General features: G+C 36.9%; 1 protein-coding gene across 2 annotated transcripts in view; it reads left to right on the top strand.

The window, feature by feature from the left end:
• Positions 1 to 19,012, top strand: part of ATP2A2 (ATPase sarcoplasmic/endoplasmic reticulum Ca2+ transporting 2) — a 48,718-nt gene that overhangs the window by 12,440 nt on the left and 17,266 nt on the right. For both annotated transcript variants that reach the window (XM_068412201.1, XM_068412200.1), the window contains exons 5-9: positions 225 to 363; positions 12,315 to 12,395; positions 14,008 to 14,093; positions 15,049 to 15,513; positions 18,249 to 18,337. In XM_068412201.1, coding sequence (XP_068268302.1) covers positions 225 to 363; positions 12,315 to 12,395; positions 14,008 to 14,093; positions 15,049 to 15,513; positions 18,249 to 18,337 — 860 coding nt within the window. The remainder of the gene's footprint in view (positions 1 to 224; positions 364 to 12,314; positions 12,396 to 14,007; positions 14,094 to 15,048; positions 15,514 to 18,248; positions 18,338 to 19,012) is intronic.

The following is a 19,012-nucleotide window of genomic DNA, read 5'->3' as shown; positions in this document are numbered from 1 at the left end:
TAAGCAACTTCTAGGTTCTAAATACTGAATAATATCTGAATTATGTTGTAATGATTTCCAGTCAGCGACCTCATAAGGGGAGGGGTCGCATAATTTTCTGTATTAATAAATGTAGCTGAGCTGAGTCAATAGTATTCATATGATAATGCATTTGAAAAATCAGATCTGACATACCTGTTTTTCCTTGAGGGCTTTTAAAATTACACAGTTTTGCTGTCTTTTAGGAAAGAAATGCTGAAAATGCTATTGAAGCTCTTAAAGAATATGAACCAGAAATGGGCAAAGTATATCGACAAGACCGAAAAAGTGTACAGAGGATTAAAGCAAGAGACATTGTCCCGGGTGATATTGTAGAAGTGGCAGGTAAGACTCATTTGTGTAGTACATACATGTATTAGCATATTATTGTAAAATTCTTGTGGGGGCTTTGTCTTAATGATTTGAGGCCCTAGGGGGGAGTTTTCAAAGACACCTAAGTATACGCTTCACTTAGGAACAATCTTGCTTCTGTTCATCTGTAATTACCTTAAATGTGCATTTGCACTGAGGGGATTGTTTTTTAAATTGCTACTTAGTTTAATTGGTAGGTCTAAAAGCAAAGCATCTTAATTGGAGTACAGGTTTTAACACTCAACACAACTCTAAATTTTTATTTTCTGAAGTCTGGTTACAGAGTGTCTTATAACTTGTCTCTTTTCCATCACAAAATATTTTTTTCCTTATTTTCAAGTGTGTTCAGTTTCCTTAGGTTCTGGAATGCAGAGGTTTCTTTTTTCGTCACACTGTTCCTTATATAAGGAAAGATAATTTCATCTGAAGGTTTTTTCCAACTCTTACGCTTGCAGTAGCAGTGCCTTTCAACTTCTCTTCACAAATGTTTTCCTCTGTCCTCTCAGCTAGTAGGACTGGCATGTCACATCATGACTTCTCATCTTTCATAATTCTTTATTGCTTCTTTTGCGTATTGCTGTATAGGAGACCGCAAATAGAGAGGTAACTATACAAAGTAGAGCTTTCTATTGCTCTGGTGTCAGCATTTGAAGTACCACTCTTAAAACATTGGACTTTTGCATCAAGCTTTCTAATAGATTTCCCCTAAAAGGTGTATCCTTATTTGAAAGGAGTGCAAAAATAGAAATATTGTATACTTAGAGCTAAAACTCCTTCATTTTGGTGACAGTGCCATACCAATAACTTTTTCTCTTAACTGGACTAGTCAGTGACTTTAATGTTTCTGATTCCTTCCCAGATAAAACTAGGTGGTTCTTGTTAAGTGTCAGGAGTGATTGCACACTGATATTTTGTAGGTCATTTTCAGCTGTTAACTGAGGGATTGTTCCTTTGGGAACAATTTAGGGTGTACGTTAGACTTTTTTTTTACCCACTAGTGTCACACTGCTTTTAGAGGTGGTAGCTGTCTCAAGGGGAGATAAATATATACCCTTAAACTTGAATATCCTCCTATTTTAATTAGCAGGCAGAGAGAGTATGCACTCAAAGTGAAGCTGGTGTTGGCTGTCTGCCCAGCTTTCATTCCTTGAGAAACTTCAACATTTGCTCAGCCCTGTCTCGAGCATAGGATGAGCATAGGATGGTTTGGCTGCAGCAGCCCAGGCTAGGGTAATTCAGAGTGTGAATCTCATGAAGGCTGAAGCTGGTTTCCTCTTAGCATCTCTTGGTGAAGAACAAGTACAAATACAAAGTGCTGATAGGAGAAATAAAGGGTGAATTATGATACCTTGTCACTTACTCTGCTGTTTTGACTCACTGTGCTGTACGGTCAAATCTGAGAGTTCTGCAATGAGTTTTTGTTCAAGCAACTGAGGTTTTCTATGTCCTCCTGAGGCAAACAGAACTGTATAAATTACCAATTCTGCAGTAGATGTCTAGTCCAAATCTTTATCCTGTTTTTAAATATCAGCAACAGAATGGTAGTTTTGGAAGCTGTTTGTATCATGGGAATACATTTGAGTTGTGGTTTTTTGGTACTTTAAAGCAGTATTGGTAGAATTGCAAGTTGATGACTGTATTTTGTACTGGTTTGGACTGTCTCACTAAGGAAAAATGCTGGATTTTGCTGCTCTGCCAGGTGCCTACAGCACAGAAAAATTTCTGCTTGATTCTTTGCTATTTTGGAAGAGGTAGAGATTGCATTTTCATCTTAGAGAAAAAGAAATCTAAAGGTGTATGTGAAACACCTGGGGGATGTGTGGGCTTTTACTTATCTTGCTGTATATTGTCAGTATCAATAAAATCAATTACTTGTGCCTTGAGACGTCTGTTTAAAAGGCCTGTGTCTGAAGGAAAGAAATGAATTGGAAATAAACCTCTGACTAGAATACTTATAACACTACACTGTATTTAACAAACGTGGTATCCCATTTTTCATAGGGTTACTATTGCATTATTTTAAAATCTGCTTGTAGAACAGTGATAGTCCAACACATGTAGAACTGATTATTTTTTAAAAAAAAAAGACAAACTTATAAACTAGTATTCTCATGTAGAGAAACAAATTATCCAACTTCAATGACTGTCCTTTAAGATGGGTGGTCTAGCATGTTAACTCGCACTGGTTAAAATACTCACTTAAACTGGTGGGTGGAACAGTCTCAAGCTAGTCTTAAGTACTCATTTTTCTTATATTGACAAATATAATCAACTGCAGCTTCAAGTGAAGGTAACTAAGTGTATGTCGTGGATGTTTAATACAGAAATAAGTGCTTCAGTGTAATATGAACTCATACTGAAACAATGAATTATAACTTGTAGATAGACAATGATGAAATTTTAATTGTAATCAAGCACAGAAAAGCTACTGAGTAAGTGGAGAAGAGCAATACACTATGTACCAGCGTTAGTGTCAAGACCTGGAGGTGAGACAGACTCTGTGCATGCCTGTGCCTCAAGTATAAGAGTACTGCGATGGCCTTTGACATGGTGTTCGCAAAAAGATGACCATGTAGGGAAGTGACAGAGCACTTCATATTAGGATACATATCTGGGTATGGAATTCTAGGCAAAGTGCCAATGACATTTGTGTGTCCAGACAAATATCTTTCAACCGAGTGGCATAAATAACCAGGTGATAGGTTTCTCCCCTATGCTGATACCTAATTTTGAACAACTTTCTACAGGTCTTCCATTACAAAATAGTTGTATTTAATGCTGTAACAGCTTTGTTAATTTGAAGTAGCTATATGGGGGTCTGACACAGAGAACTCTTTGTTGTAGGAATTGGTAGATTGGTAGTGCAGTTCAGGGGAAGTGCGAGAAAATATTTGCCTCTTTACGTTGCAAGAGTTCCCTGAGAATAAGTAGCATTGAACAATTTCAAAAATAATTTGGTATTTTCTGTAGTTTTGAACCCATTAAAGATAACCTGGTCAGATTAGCATAACCCAAAGACAGTGCAATAATGGTTTATACTATTAGGTTTTATTCTGGCTCCTTAGGCTATTTGTAGAGTTTGACTGCATTCATTGTATAGACTATCCAGTCTGCTTTGTGGCCTTCTAAAGTAAAGCTCCTGGAAGATATTTTCTTTAATTGATCTGTCAACAGAAGAAATGGATGCTGTTTTATTTGACTTGAAGTAATAGGGGAAGCTGCAGGTCTGCCCTGTCATCTTGCAGTAAATATGGAGTAACCTGAATTAGATTGTCCCTCAAGTGGTAGATCACGTGCTGTCTTACGTGTCTCTTGGGAATCAGTGTGCATACAGGTACTGCAGAACACTTGATGAGCAATTACTGGTCCTTATGCCTACTAGCTAACAAATGCAATATAAATGTTGCACTAAAATTTGTGTACATGTACTAGCAGACACTGTAGTCCATTTTTGCTGAGAGACTGTGCAGACATGAATTTCTTAACTGTATATGTTAGGAAGACTTTCTTCTGTGTCCACTTAAGCAGAGATGGTGGAAAAGATACTGTACAATCAACAGGAACTCTCTGGGATGACGTTGGGGTTGCAGGTTTGGGACGTAAGCCTTAAATTTGCTCGCGGACCTCTGGTGGGTATAGTTCTCAGAACTGTAGTGCATGAGGGTTACTAAGCTACACTGTTTGTTTCTTAAAATTGATGAACTGAAAAAAATCCAGATGCTGTCCTCAAATGGCTTTTCAGTTTGTCTTAAAATGGATTATCGTGCTGCTATAAAAGCTTGTTTATTGGAGGATGCACTCTAAATTTGTAACTAGTGGCTATCTTAATAGATTAAAGATGTCCTTTGTTTTAGTTCAGTTTTTGTTTGACTTGGTTAAAGTAACATTTTAAAGAGAAACTTAAAACAGCATGGCCTTAGTTCTTAGTAATTTTGTATGAAGCCCAGTCTGACAAATTGGGATAAACTGGTTGCAAATAATTTATTTTTCAAGAAGTGCATTTGGGAACAGAAATTAGCTTTTTCACATCCGTTGTATTTTCCTGTCCAACATGTTCTATTTTGGATACAGCATATCTGACTTTCTCTAATTTAATAAATGAATGTACATTTGTTGTAATCTGTAAGTGATCAAACTGGAGTCACAGCAGTTCCTCTTTTCCCTGAAGTGCTGAATGATGGTTCTTGTCATTCATTATTATATCTGTGAGTACTCAACAACTTAAAAATAAACAGAGTTCCCAGAAGCTGTTGCTTATTAAGTTAGTGTGTATACCAGAAGACTTAGTTTTAAGTTTATACGTGGCATAAAGTATGCAAGAACTAGTTTCTGAGGCTTTTAATTCTAGCTGCAGAGCACTTTAAGACTCTTCCTAAAGCATAGATGCCTTATAATTAAGGGAAGATAAATTTTGGGGTGAAGACGATTAGGAAGGAAGATTCTTAAGGCGAATTACATCAAGCTCCAGTGTGGTTAGGAAGAGCTACAGGTTCTCCTTGATAGTATAAGAAACAAACATTGATGTTGCAGATCTTACTCCAAATCAGACTCAGTGCTAGAGATGCAGGTTTTCTTTTTTTTGGAAAAGTATTGAGATTGGAAAAAAGAATGAAAAGGATTGAGTAAGATTGAGGTCCAGCATGTTGACCTACTGTCCTAAAAGCATACTGCTGAGAGCATGTCTTGATATGGAAAAAAGTTGACTGCAACTATTTTTTTCCTTACCTAGTGCAAGTTGTCAGGTTTGGTTTTTAAACGTTAAGCACGTATTTTGCCTTTTCCATAAAGTACTGCTTTTGAACCAGAAAAAATATGTGAGTAAGATCAGTGGTTAATAAATACACATACGAGTAGTGCATAAATCTGTGGACTTCACTGAGCATTTTGGCTGTCAAACTCTTAACACATCAGAGGCAGTTTTGAGATAACCGGACGCAGTCCAAACTCCATTCCGTACTCCACTGAGGTCTGGAGTGATGTGAGGTTCAAGTCAGGGCATAGCCTAAACTTGTGTAACTTTTAACACACATTTGCAAACTTAGGAAACACATCTCCATTTTTTTTTTTTTTCCAAATTCTTGTAGCATTTTCCTCCAGAGTTGCCAGACTGTTAAGTAAAAATAGTGAAACTAATTCTGTTTTAATTGTTTGAATTTGGAACACATCTGATGTTCTATACTCTGATTAGAACCAATACTGCAGTGGGGTTTTATTATAAGCACAAATCATACTGAACAAAATGCTTGAACATCAAGATGATGTTCTGTTAATACCATATCACCCTGGCAAAGCAAGCATTTTTTAAGGCTAAAGAAAACCTACACTTGGAGTTATGCTACACTTCCAGAATTCTCTTTGTTCTTGTGTTACCCAGATGTAGCCTAACTTGGAAATAGGACTTAAGCTTTGGTGTGAAGATGTTCTTCTCTACCTGATCTGGCAAAAGTTGAAGCTTAGCTTACCAGTTTGTTCCTTCTGATACTAGATCTTTTTATAGGCTGATCACAAGAGTTTTCAATCTAGAAGACAGTGATATAAGTGCAGACTTAAAGACAGGGTACCTGTCCATTGGCACATCTTATTTCATGTTCTGGTGCCCTCTTCAGAGAGAATGGCACACTTAGAAGCATGTTTTTACAGAACAAACATAAATAAAATAGGAATAATTCAAGTCTTATGTACTGTTTAATACAGGATATCAATTTCTCAATATAACCCTCAGTTCTGACCTTAAAATATTTTGCTCCCAGAAAGTTAAGCTTTTGATTTTCATTGATAAGAATGCAATATGTATAAGTGTTTTGTCAGAAATTTTGTAAACTTCTACCTCTAACAGTTCTTAGGTTAGGATAATCACACTTTTGCATACACTGCCCAGTAAGCTCCATGGTTATTTTCTGTCTGTCCAGAATGCAGAATGGCATATAACAGAGAAGGCTATTCCATGAACGTTGTCTAATCTGTAGCATGCATCCTAAATACAAAGAATGAATGTATTCAAATGTATTGTTCTGTCATCTTGGCAGTAAAAGAAAATAGTGTTTTACTGGTATGGCTAAAACCAAATGCACCGGTGCTATTATAATCTTTGTCTTGCTGGAAAATAAATCTTAGTGGTTTGGAGTGGAAACTCAGACTTACAATATATTCATAGTCACTCTTCTGATTTTGACAATTTGATACTCTTGGCTTTGTATGAAAGTGTAGAGGGACTTAATAATCTTCCTGTTTTGTAGAGCTTCTGATTTTTGGTAGCATTTTATTATACCCTGTTCAGGAAGTTTTAAATACTTAAAACCTGTTGCTACGGAAGAAAAATTAAGTTTCTGATGGTCTAAGGAAATCAAACACAATAGGAAGACTAGATTGTAGGCACGGGAGGGGGGGAGAAGAGCTCAGCTGAGCTCGTGTTAAAGGAGTTTAATATAAAAAACAATTGTGCTGCAACAGCTATACTTGTAAAGAGAAGCAGTCCGTTTTGTTCAGGTGTAAATTTTAACTATTACTGTCCTTCAGCGGAAACAATACTCAGTTCTCGTTGATCAAAGTATGTAGCATCCCATGTGTGTTATTTTAAGCCTACTCATTTCAATTCTTAAACTTTAAGGTGATACCTGTACTTCATGTAGGAAGTTTCAATTGCCTCAGTTTGTTAGTAAATATTAGCACAATGGTATGTCCTCTAATTTAGAGGATAAGAAACTTATTTTTGGGCAAGAGAAGGGGCTTCAAAATAACATGACTCTTTAAGAGGCTAAAGATCTCATTAGGAAAAGTGGTTTAAATAGCTCTACCCATAATAATATGCAATGTTGAAACAGTTAAAGAAAATAGTTGCTAATACCAAATGTTTTTTTGGCAAAAGAGTTAATACTTATTCCTTTACCTTTTTGATGGTAAACACCCATGCATAGTGTATTTTGAATTAGAGGTGTTTTAATAGCAGTGTGGTAGGTTATATCTGCTCAATTTGATAGTATTTCTAGCCTAGCTTGATGAAATTAGAGCATGCTAATAAAGCAGGAGAAAGCCCATAGTGTCTTAAAAATCAATAAACATGGAATGTGTCAACAATGAACCTTAATAGATTAAGATGCTTAAAAAGGGGGTAAACGACACAATTTTATACTACTATATTTTTTTTTTTTGTCCTCTCCATTTGGTGTTTTATGGAAGTTGTTTAGGGGATGTTTTTACTCACTTTCAGGAGCTGTTGTTTGTGTTCCTGAACTGTTCAACCATGTGTTGAAATAGTATCCCAGTTCTTCAGGACTTGCCTAAAAAAAAAGCTACAAAATAGAACAACGGTGGCAGAATAGTTTAGAGCTGAACTGGTAATCTTTATTGCAAAAGTCCAGTTCCAACCCCAACCTGCTGATAGCAGATATAGGTCGACACTAGCTTTGGTTAATGATAAACATAAATAAGTGTTAGGTACATGTTGTATATGAACAAGCATTCTGACTTCTAAAGGAAAAATTGCTTTCATTTACTGTGTTCACTTAGTGATTTGTTTGTAAAAAGCCCATCTTTCTTTGATAAGAAGATGAATTGTTCTTGTAACATTTTTATTAACATTAAAAGGAAGCAAAACTTTTCACTTCTTGTAATGTACCTGTCTGTAAACCTCCTCTTAGCAAGTCTTTAGTTGTGGGAGGGATCAGAGGCAGTGAACAGAGCTGATAACAGTGTTCAAAGTACATGTTTAAAGCAGTTTTGTTTTGAGGACTCTTCTATATCATAGTGGCTTTTTGGTGGTAAAGTTAATACTGCTTCCTGGGTCTACCATCACCAACAATTTTGATTAGAATATCTAGAATATCATTTGGGACTTGAGGATAAGTACAGTCCTGTTGTAGTTTATAAAGTTAATTGTTGATACCCAGATGTAGCTAAAAAAATAAGAGGGACTGAAATCCACACAGCTTTAATAGTTTATTTTCCCTCCAGCTTCATTGTTCATAGACTATCTGCCCTGTCACTTCTGCCCATCTTCTTGGGCTGCTTAAACCACAGGCTGATCCAGCCTGCAACACTCTAATAGTGCATTTGGGCTGTAGAGGTCTCCTGGTGAGTGTCTCCAACCATATTCTGACAGAATACTGAAGTTAATGTTTCGTATTATTGCTATCTTGGAAACTGGTAAAGTAAAAGGGATATCAGTGCTCAAATGAAATACCTAGATAATGAGTTGATCGTTTCAGTCTAGGACTTGGTCACCACCAAATATTAAACTGGGAGTAATATTGCTTAATATATTCTATATTTGAAGTCAGTTTGGTGACTTGAATCATTCATCTTCCCTTTCAGGGTAACCTTGCAAATTGAATAGGGCAGTTGGTGTGCTGGATTGTCTTTTAAGGACTTCTGTTCATGAGGAAGCCCCTTCATGGGGAGCTGCAATCGTTTCTGCAAATGCATGCCTGTTCTGCTGTGTTGCTAAGTTGGGTTGTACTGTGCTTAAAATCGAACATATATGTAAGTGACTGTACCTATAGAGTGGAAATTGACCTGTAACATTGCCACAACACTGGGAGGAGTAGGATAAAATGTGGGGAGCTTTGAACTTGAGAAGAAAGGCTGGAGTGTTAGGTATAATCAGTGGGAATCTGGGCAAGATGACATTGCTAGTTACTTACAGGTAGCTGAAGAACCCAGTATTTTCAGATATTAAATTGTCTGTATTTTCATGGCTTGTTTAAAATGATAGACATAAACTTTAAATTCATATTGCAACTAAATGCCACTCCAGTTTGTATCAAGGAGTGGAAATTGTAAATTGTCTGCTTCAGTATAGATTAATGCACAGTTAAATAAAATGGATTTTTTTTACCCCCTTACAGGAGCCAGGTTGTTTTTAAATAGATTCCTTTGTTGTGTGCTGAAGTTCAGTATTACAACTTCTAAAATAGTATTCTCTGCATGAATAAAAGGATTCTATGAATAAAGCTGTAATGGTTTTAACCAAATCCTGCTCTCACTCTTCCAAGAAGCAGTCAATTTTATAGTTAGAAGGGCTGTTTTAATCAGTAGTTAAGTATTTGGCTAAACTATGCTTTAAGAACATATATCTGGGCTGTTTTGAAAGCAGCTTGTTTGATTTCTTCAGAGCTGTTGTAGAAATCAAGTGACTATTTAGGATTAAAAACTTTGGTTAAAATAATGGATGAAAACACTTCTGCAAATGACTTATTTTACATGTAAAACTATGGGATTATATCCATTTAGACTGTAGCAGCTCTGTACTGAGCAATGCAAATACATATTCACCTTCTAATTTCTTGTATTTCAAGCCTCGGGTAATACTTTTACTAGTTCTGTGGACTGAAATGTAATTGAATTTAAAAAGCTCCCAAGCCCCCTATTTCCTTCCAGTGTTAAAGTCTATGGAAAAAAGCCTTTTACCTGTAAATGAGATCTGCACTAGACTGCTCACTAAAAATTTCCTGTGGGTTCCTATCTATCGCAGGATGATTTCCTATCTATATTCAGTTTCAGTGATGCTCATGAAAGTATATTCAAGACTATAAATGACTTTGTGTCATAGCTGTTATTTTGCAAAGAGCTGCTTAAAATAGTTCTGTAATTGACCCTGATGTACAGCTTTCCTGCCTGTTGGAAATGCCTTGAATATTTTACTACAGCCTTCTCAAACGGAGATGGTGAGTGAATAATGTGTCTTATCTTAAATGGTTGACATAAACGTAGAAAGCTGCAGTATCGTAATAAATTTAACACTTCAGTTCTGGTGATTCAGGCAATTGATAATGATAGTTCTCATGGGAATACGGATGCTTGAATAGCAATAGTCTGCTGGAGCTGGGGTCTCCTGGTACTTCAGATATTGTGTTTGAGTTTGAACAACTTAGAGCTGTTCAGAAGAAGTAGGCTGGAAAATTCCTTGTAAACTTTGCCATATGTTCTGTCCAGTTACTTGAATGTTTTAAGACTATTTTTTTTAACAGCTTGTTTTTTTGTGCTGTGGAGCGATAAAGTCTTTAACAGTGTTGTCAAATGTGGTGGTGTATTGGAGTTGGCTGTAGTTTTCCAGCTGCTTTAAGTACTTTGAAAATGTTTGTGCAGACTGACAGGCGTTACACCATATTGCACTGAGGTATTAGCCTGTTGTTCAGTGATATCTGAAAACCAGCTGCTCCTATATGTCTGCATATAAACCTCCTCATGACATCAGGAGAGCAGATTGAATAGTTTTGCCATTTTTGGCCTAGGTCACCGTTTGTCTAATGCTATTTTCTCTTGCTGCTCAAGGGCATTGTGGCTTAAATTAGTTTTCACATGCTATAATGATACAAAAAGGGAATTTGTGGTTATTGGATCCCTTCAGATATATATATGCTTACAAAAACACACGTCTAAGTCTACAAGCAAAACTATGCAGTCTTCTGCTGATTTCTTTGACCTCACAAAAAGTCATGTGGTGCGAGTTTACTTAATGTTTGAAGTAACACTTAATTCTCCTTTTCAGCATTTTGTTCCATAGTTTTCCTGTGTGAGTGGTTGTATGTTCTAAGGCTGTAACACCACTGCGGAGTTTTTCATGGTGTTATTTGTTAATGTACATTATTGCTGTCAGTTGCATAAGCAGTTCCTGCAGGAATTGCATCTTGTTTTAATTTTACTGCAGGGACACAGAGTCCATCTACTGAGAAGATCAGCTCCTTTTAGCTAGCTATTCTCCCTTCCCTGTTTCTTTGCATTATTTTATAATAAAAAGGAAGCTGACACTTGAATCCTTGCAGTGCTAAGTTACATTAGGAATGTTTGATTATAGCAATCATCAGCAATATTGACCTGCAGAGTGTAGACCCCCCCTGCCATATGAGTCAGAAATGTGACTCTCATTAATTGCTTTAGCAAGTTAATTTGCATGCAGCCATTTATTTGCAGTAGTCACAAAATGGTGGAGCTTTAGTTCTTTTCTTAAAAACTAGGAAAAGCTAGATAAGAGAGAGTAGGGAGGTGGAAGAATTAATTCTGGCATGGTAGAGATGCTGGAGCTAAACTGGCCCCACAGATCTGGCAACTGACTTCATTACACTCTGCCATCTTTAGGAGTGTGCTGTTAACTTGTCTGCTGCCTTGCTGTCTCAAACACTTGCTAGTGAACATTTTCTGGTGTGTTTGTGGGTTGTTTGGTTTTTTTTTTTCCCTCCACTGTTGTCTTCTGCAATGTAGAAATATATATGACTAGATAAACATATCACAATCATACGAAAACTTTAACTGGGATATGGATTGTGGTATATTTGAGTAGCATTACTGAAAAATAAAGCTAGTGTATGATCTGAAATTAACTTCCAACTCTGAAACAACTGGCAGTATTGAAAGTGTAGCATTAAGAGCAGATTCACAGAAGCATGTTATTCTCACGATTGGTGCCAAAGAAAAGGAGAATACAACTTCTTTTGGTTTCTAAATAAATAAATGTGGATACCATTCTGTTCATTGGAGAGCAGAAGACTGACTTTGAGCACAGAGAAAACAACCAGAAAACTTTCAGGACAGTTGCTCTGAAAAGGAAATTTATTCACCTTAGCTACGGGTTTTGGTTCTTTATAAATATGTATTCTGAAATTGATATCTTTCTTTTGAGAATGTTTTCCCTGTGCTGTCAAGTGGTAGCCATGGGATCAGAAAAACAAGCCAGTGATTTACAGCTTCTTTCTTTGAGGTTAGGTAGGGGTAGAGATCTTGAAAGCAAGCCTAAATTGCTGAAGTGTATTGGATACTCAGAAAATTGGAGTATTGCAAACCACAAAAGCAGTAGTAAGCTATTAGTAATCTTAGTCATCTGAACAGTTACTGGAAAAATCGTTTTCCTGGCTGATAGAGGTAATAGTACCCTTGGTTAGAAATCTCTCAAATAACAAAATTCTAACTTTGTCTTGTTCATTTCATTGTAGTTGGAGACAAGGTTCCTGCCGATATAAGAATTACTTCTATCAAGTCTACAACTCTAAGGGTAGACCAGTCCATTCTCACAGGTATAACTTCTGTGAATTTTGGATAACTATGTGCGTAATTGAAAGTGCCTTTTCACAATTTGTTCAGAATAATCCATTAGAAAAAAGCCTGTAGCTATTCAAGTACTATGTTGCATTCAAGTGCAGTAAATTTCTGATCCAGTAACTTAACTCTTAGAGTGGCTGAATGCATTGCTTCATCATTGGCTTTACATGTTCACTGTAACGGGGTGAACATTCTTACTGAGGCTTGTAATGCTTTTTTGGTCCTTCCCCTCTCCCCTGCCAACAGACACTAGTAACTTGTGGGAAACTAAAATCAAAAATTAATAATTTCTATTCTAGTTTATGCAGTCTTCTAGGTTTGAACATCTTGTCACTGCTCAAATATGAAAGTATGGAAATCTTACTCAATGTCTTCTGTAACAGTTACCCATTTTCTCTCACAAGAGAGAAACTTTTGAAATACAGGCAGCTTTTAAACTGCTGTGACTAAAGACTCAGTACACTACAGCCTTATTTGCTGAAATTCTGTGCACGCACATTCATGTGCTTTCTGGTACCGGCGCTCAAGTAGAGGAGCTATATTTAGAGCACTTTTCAGATTTGTTGAAAACAAAACGAAGTACCAGAACTTCTGAATATAGGGAAGAAGCTAGGAATCAACCAAGCATGCTGTAAGCTTTCTCTCAGCTGGAACATGGAGATCTGTCTGCCTGTTTTGGTAGCATAAATTAATGTTAACTAGCCCTGAATTTTGAAACAATAAAGTATTCATAAGAAACCTATTTTTGATCCTTGAATCTGAAACGGGCCCCAAAGTTTTTCTCAGTACACATCCTGAATAGCACAGATGTGATCAAGCTTACTTATGTTTAGCGTGAGAAAATATAGGCACTCAGTGTTTATCAAGCTACCAGAACTGAAATAAGCAGAGGAAGAAATCCACTGGAAGTCTATATAAAGGGAATAATTTCTTCCCTTTATTTAAATAACAGATTTCTTTTTTTAAAGAAAACCTTTTCTGTTTTCAGCCTGTTTTAAGTTGATGCTTGAGTCTCTTAACTAATAAAGTAGGACTGAAGTCTAAGTTTTTTATGAAAGAGTTCTCTGAAGACTTCCAGCTAAAGGAGTTAACTAACAGATGGCTGCATGACACAAAGTCTCCCAGTGTAACTGTGATGTACACCATCAGATGTATAACTGTGGTAGCATCTAATTATTTAAAGGAGAACATACCTCTTACAGTGCATAGAGAACAGAAATGCTCATTACTGCATGAGAAGCACGCAAAATACCTAATCTATGTCGTAGATTTTGCTACATTAAAAGGAGGAGTGGAGTACCAGCTGCTTACGTGACCACTTTTCATGTTCCTTAAAAGACATGGTGTATGCTTCATTAATTCTAACTATATAAAATGTTTTCCTATTTTCATTAAAAGCCAGCCATTCAGTTTTTTTGGTCAGCTGAAATATTTCCTGTTTCACTTAAGCAGTTCAACAAAATCATCTCCGGAAAGAAGTTTGACATTCTAATCCTCAGTCCTAAAATTTTTTAACTTTTCAATTCTATACAGGACTCAAGATGATACACGTATAATCTCTTCTTAAGACTATTATCTTTATTTTAGGTGAATCTGTGTCTGTTATTAAGCACACTGACCCTGTGCCTGATCCTCGTGCTGTAAACCAAGACAAGAAGAATATGCTTTTTTCTGTAAGTTACTTGGTTTGAAATTTTCAAAACTTTTATAAAATAATACTGAAGGTGATAAAGAAAAATGTGTAGAACTTCAGGTCTTCACCTAAAAGCTATGACTTCTTTGCTGTATTCTCTATATGCATCTGTATGTGTGTCTCCATATACGTCAAACTAAATGAATTAAAAATTAGAAGTAACTTTTAATAAAAGCTATCCTGAGGGGAAAATGCTTGTTGAAACCAGTTTATGTGAGGAAACTGATTTTTGTCCTTCTCAAGAAATTCTTGAAGGCTGGAATGCACACACTTTTAAAGTGCTTCTACACTGCTTTTCTAAAGTAATAGTTCTTAAGATTGGTAAGAATGCCCACACAAACTGTGGTATTGTGTGGTTAAAATTGAGAACTAGCTTTCTATATAGGAATGAAACAGTTTATTCATATTTGTTTAAAGGAAGCGTTGAATGCCTTTCAGATACCAACCATAAGAGAATCATTATTTTGTTAGGCTCCTTGTAGAAGATCTAGCTGTTCTTTCTCATGTTAACTATGTTCACACAGGGAGCCCCACAGAATATGTTTATTACTCGTAGTAAATAACATTAAATCTGGCAAAATACAATCCTAATAAAAAAAAAAGTAAAACACACTAAAGATTCCAGTTGAAATACATACTGCTTACTCAGCAGCTGAGTTAGACTGTGCTGCATATAGTAGGTCAATACTGATTCATTTTGAGCCCATTCTGTAAGCAGAAATTGTACACTGGAGTATTTGCTTACAGATACTGGGGGAATGCTGTTTTCTTCCTCTTCACCTTTTTCCATATCCTAGCTGAAACACGGTCTGGACTTGTAGAAGGTGGTTTTTCTTAAATTAAAACCAAAACAAAACCAAACAAAAACCCCACCACCAAAACCTGTTTATAGACTGACTACAAGTTTTCTCTTCCCTTTTCTTTATTTACATTAGGGTACTAATATTGCTGCTGGTAAAGCTATGGGAGTGGTTATTGCAACAGGAGTAAACACTGAAATTGGCAAAATTCGTGATGAGATGGTGGCTACTGAACAAGAGAGAACCCCACTCCAGCAGAAACTGGATGAGTTTGGAGAGCAGCTGTCTAAAGTCATCTCGCTTATCTGCATCGCTGTTTGGATAATAAACATTGGTCACTTCAATGATCCGGTTCACGGTGGCTCCTGGATTCGAGGTGCTATCTATTACTTTAAAATTGCTGTTGCTCTTGCTGTTGCTGCTATTCCTGAGGGTCTGCCTGCTGTCATTACCACCTGCTTGGCTCTTGGAACCCGGAGAATGGCCAAGAAGAACGCTATTGTGAGAAGTCTTCCCTCTGTGGAAACCTTGGGTTGTACCTCAGTTATTTGTTCGGACAAGACTGGTACTCTGACCACGAATCAGATGTCAGTCTGCAGGGTATGTTGAACTAGCTGCTTCTATTTTTCTTTTTCTCCTCAGCCATTCGGTTTGAATAGTTAGCATTGCTCGAATTCTTTTGATCGCAAGTCTTTTGGTTCTCATATCATCAAAATCTTGCTTTATTTTCCTAAGATAAGTTCCACTTTTAATTCAGTTTTCCACTGTGTAGCGTTTAAGGCTTTTATCTCTTCCCTTATTTAGTCATCGCCAAAAATAGCTGCACCCGTGCTTGATGGACGAGAAAGCTGGTTGCAAGCAGCTTTCCATTGACTTGTCTGTAAGCCATTCAGTCTACTGGTAATTATTTAGTATGATTTACCCCCTGCTTCAGAAAGGTAGGATAGTTACACTGTAGAAGCAGGATGTGTGTAAGTATAAAACACTTGTCTCTTTAATTTAGCAAGATGATAGTGGTAGAGGAACTTTGCAATGAGAAAAAGGTGGAAGATTAACTACAGTAACTTGGATAGTCACTACTGAGTGGTTCCACCTTTATTTGGTTACTTCAGTAGCTCTTGCTGGTCTGATGTAAATCATTGTAATGTTTTCAACGTGCGATATTGTATGACTAATCTGGCAACTTGGAGGTGCAGTTGACCCTGTCACCAGCATTGGCAAGGGTCATCTTCAATGTGTGGCATATTTTTAGGTAAGCATAAGTTACATGCCCCTCCTCCCTTCCCCCCAATATTCTTTCCAGTGATCAGTTTGGGACTTCTATAGCTAGTCACTTATGATGCATGTTCAGTTGCCAGTTCTCTGTGCTTCCCATATACTTGATGTTCTGTGTAGGAGTTTTATGGAGAAAACATTTAAGTTCTTCTGTTTAATAACTGTAGATGTTCAGTGGCATAGCAACTCTTACAGCATCAAATGTTCAGAGTCATTAGATTGGGTTAGAATTCCAAATGTGTAAATGTTGAGCACTGTACACCAGTGGCAAGGGTTTGTAAGCCTTAAGCACTTTATTCTCGTGTGATTGATGGCTTTTTCTTTCTAATTGGTGGCTGACTTGTTCTGCTTCCTTAAGTATTGTAGTATTTATACCTAAGAGACACAAAGCAGCTGCTCATCAGTATTCCAGAGGAGGTTACTTGCAGTAGAGTTGCATAACTGCCCTAGTCTTTGCAGAGATTTTTACATTGTGCCGATGCCAAAAGTAGAAGGCTTCCTGGTTAACTCATCATTTAAGTTGTGTTTATTTAAAAGCTCAAAACGGTCTACTCCTTATATTTAGAGGGCTAAATGTTTTACATCTTGTGCAGTACGACTTACTTGGTTCCTTGTTAACCTGTGACAGCTACAGAATAACCTTAATTGCAAGATTTTGCAAAACGTAGCAAAATCCTAATACCCGTAAACAATACGCTTGGTTTCGCTCTTAAGTAGAGAGATTGCTTAGCTTTTTAAGACTTCTGGTTTACAACAGTAATTCCACTTGTAGTTTTAGTTTTCATGTGAAGTGGTAACTTCTGAGTGTCCGAAGGAACCCTATACTAAAATGTTTGTCAGAAATGATACTGCTTTAGTAGGAGACTTGAGGGATTGTTTTAATGTCTTCCTGTGGTATCTCCCTGTGAGAATGCACTTGCTCTGCTTTGTGGGCTTTTAATTTATCAGCTTGTCTGGCTTTTTGATTTTTAAAATCACTTTGAAGATTACAGGGTCTCCAGACATTGGTGCAGATCAATTGCAGAACACCTAGTTATTAGGCTCTATTTTGTGAAGATGCTTGCCTAAAACATAAGGCAGCACAATGAGGGGAAAATAAGGCATTGCTAAAATGTGATGTGGCAACACGGCTTATACTAACCAGTGGTAAGAAGTTCCATTAAGCTACACTGTCAATTAGTGAGAAATTTCCTTCTCTACTACCACTCCAGCAAGTCATATAAGAGTATGACAGCTTCAGGCACTATGTTTTTCTTATCTCCATCTTCCCAGAAGTGGTTCTGCCTGCAGCTCTGCTAGAAAGGAAACAGAAACAAAGGAAAGGCTGAGATGCAGGTGTCGTATGGGGTACAGCTGCATCCCTCAAATTGGTGTCTTCATTTGAAAATAACATTTCAGCCTGTGCTACAAGGGCACTTGAGCTGTCTGAGTATTTTTAAGCTACCGGTGTACTGGATGGTAAAGTTACTTATAACTAGAAAACCAGGACAGGAAACACTTTCATTTAGTGGCTGTTATTAAGGGGAACTGTCCATAGTGTGGTTCTTGCCTAAAACCTCACCTCTTAGATCTAGAAGCTTCTCCTATTTGTGGATGCTTTTATTTTTATTTTGGCAAGAATTTGTCGGTTTCCAAGCTGCCCTGTGCTGCTTTTGATTGGAACTGCTGTTTCAAACATAGACATGAGAAGTAATTCACAATTATGAAGCCTAGGAAGAGCTTGGCTATAGGCAGGATTGTCAGGTGGATGTGTGAGTAGCCTTCACCGCTGAAGTTCAGTGTACGTAGTTTATGTGTTTTTCAACTCTTTGTGTACTTGTGCCACAATTCAGTTTTCAAATGAGATCTGTTAAGCAGAAGTGCTGCTTTCTGTACTTCATGCTTCAGTATAGGGAGCTGTTCACACATATGAGATTGAAGTGCAGAGTATCATAGCTGGTTTTGTCTAGTTTCTTTATTCAACCTGAACTTGCATCTTGCACCTGCTTGCTTAAGGCCTGTTTAAATCTCTTGCATTAATTATTGTTCAAAGGTAGTAACACTTCTAACTCTAATTTCAGATGTTTGTCCTGGACAGAGTAGAAGGAGATAGCTGTTCTCTGAATGAATTTACTGTGACTGGTTCAACATATGCTCCCATGGGAGAAGTGTAAGTGTTCTGTTGAAGCTAAATATGTGTCTGTTTATGCACTGACTATTACTTTAAGCTTCAAAAGTGATGCATGTAATATTCAATAGTGATTGTTAATAAATGAAGCTCAACGAATGAGAATGCACACTGAAGGGCTAGGGGGGAAAGTAATTAACAGTAAAAGGAAATTAAATTCTAGAAAAGTAAACCTTCATGAAACTTACTTAATACAGTCTCCAATATTGCATTGTTCCTTTGATAATCTAAAAATAAATTAGGGGTAGGTTGAGAGGATTTATTCTACTGAAATCTTACTGGACTGAGATTAGTTATCCCAGTCCTTCAAAATGAGGTTTACTTTTTTATTTAAAAAAAAAAATGCATGAATCTGAACAGGTAAGCCTCTGTTAATCTGTGAGCTCAACGTTTCTAATTCCCCTGCCTCAGAGAAGGTAGGAGATTTTTTTTCAGAAGCATCTTATGAATGTGTTGGAGTTAATTCTTAAATTTACTGTAAATTCCTGTCCCTGCCATCAGTAGTTTATTGGACTCGATGCATCTATACTTGAATAATGTGTGTGTTTTGTCTCAGCCTTTGATATTTGAGCTCTTGTTAAACCCACTGCCTTAGGAAAGGAATGATACATTTGGGTTACTTTCATTTGCAAGTCTCTACTAGTGGGCTAGGTGGTT

The sequence above is a fragment of the Nyctibius grandis genome, chromosome 14, assembly GCF_013368605.1.
Source record: "Nyctibius grandis isolate bNycGra1 chromosome 14, bNycGra1.pri, whole genome shotgun sequence".
NCBI lineage: Eukaryota > Metazoa > Chordata > Aves > Nyctibiiformes > Nyctibiidae > Nyctibius > Nyctibius grandis.
This window is presented reverse-complemented; position numbering and strand designations above follow the sequence as displayed.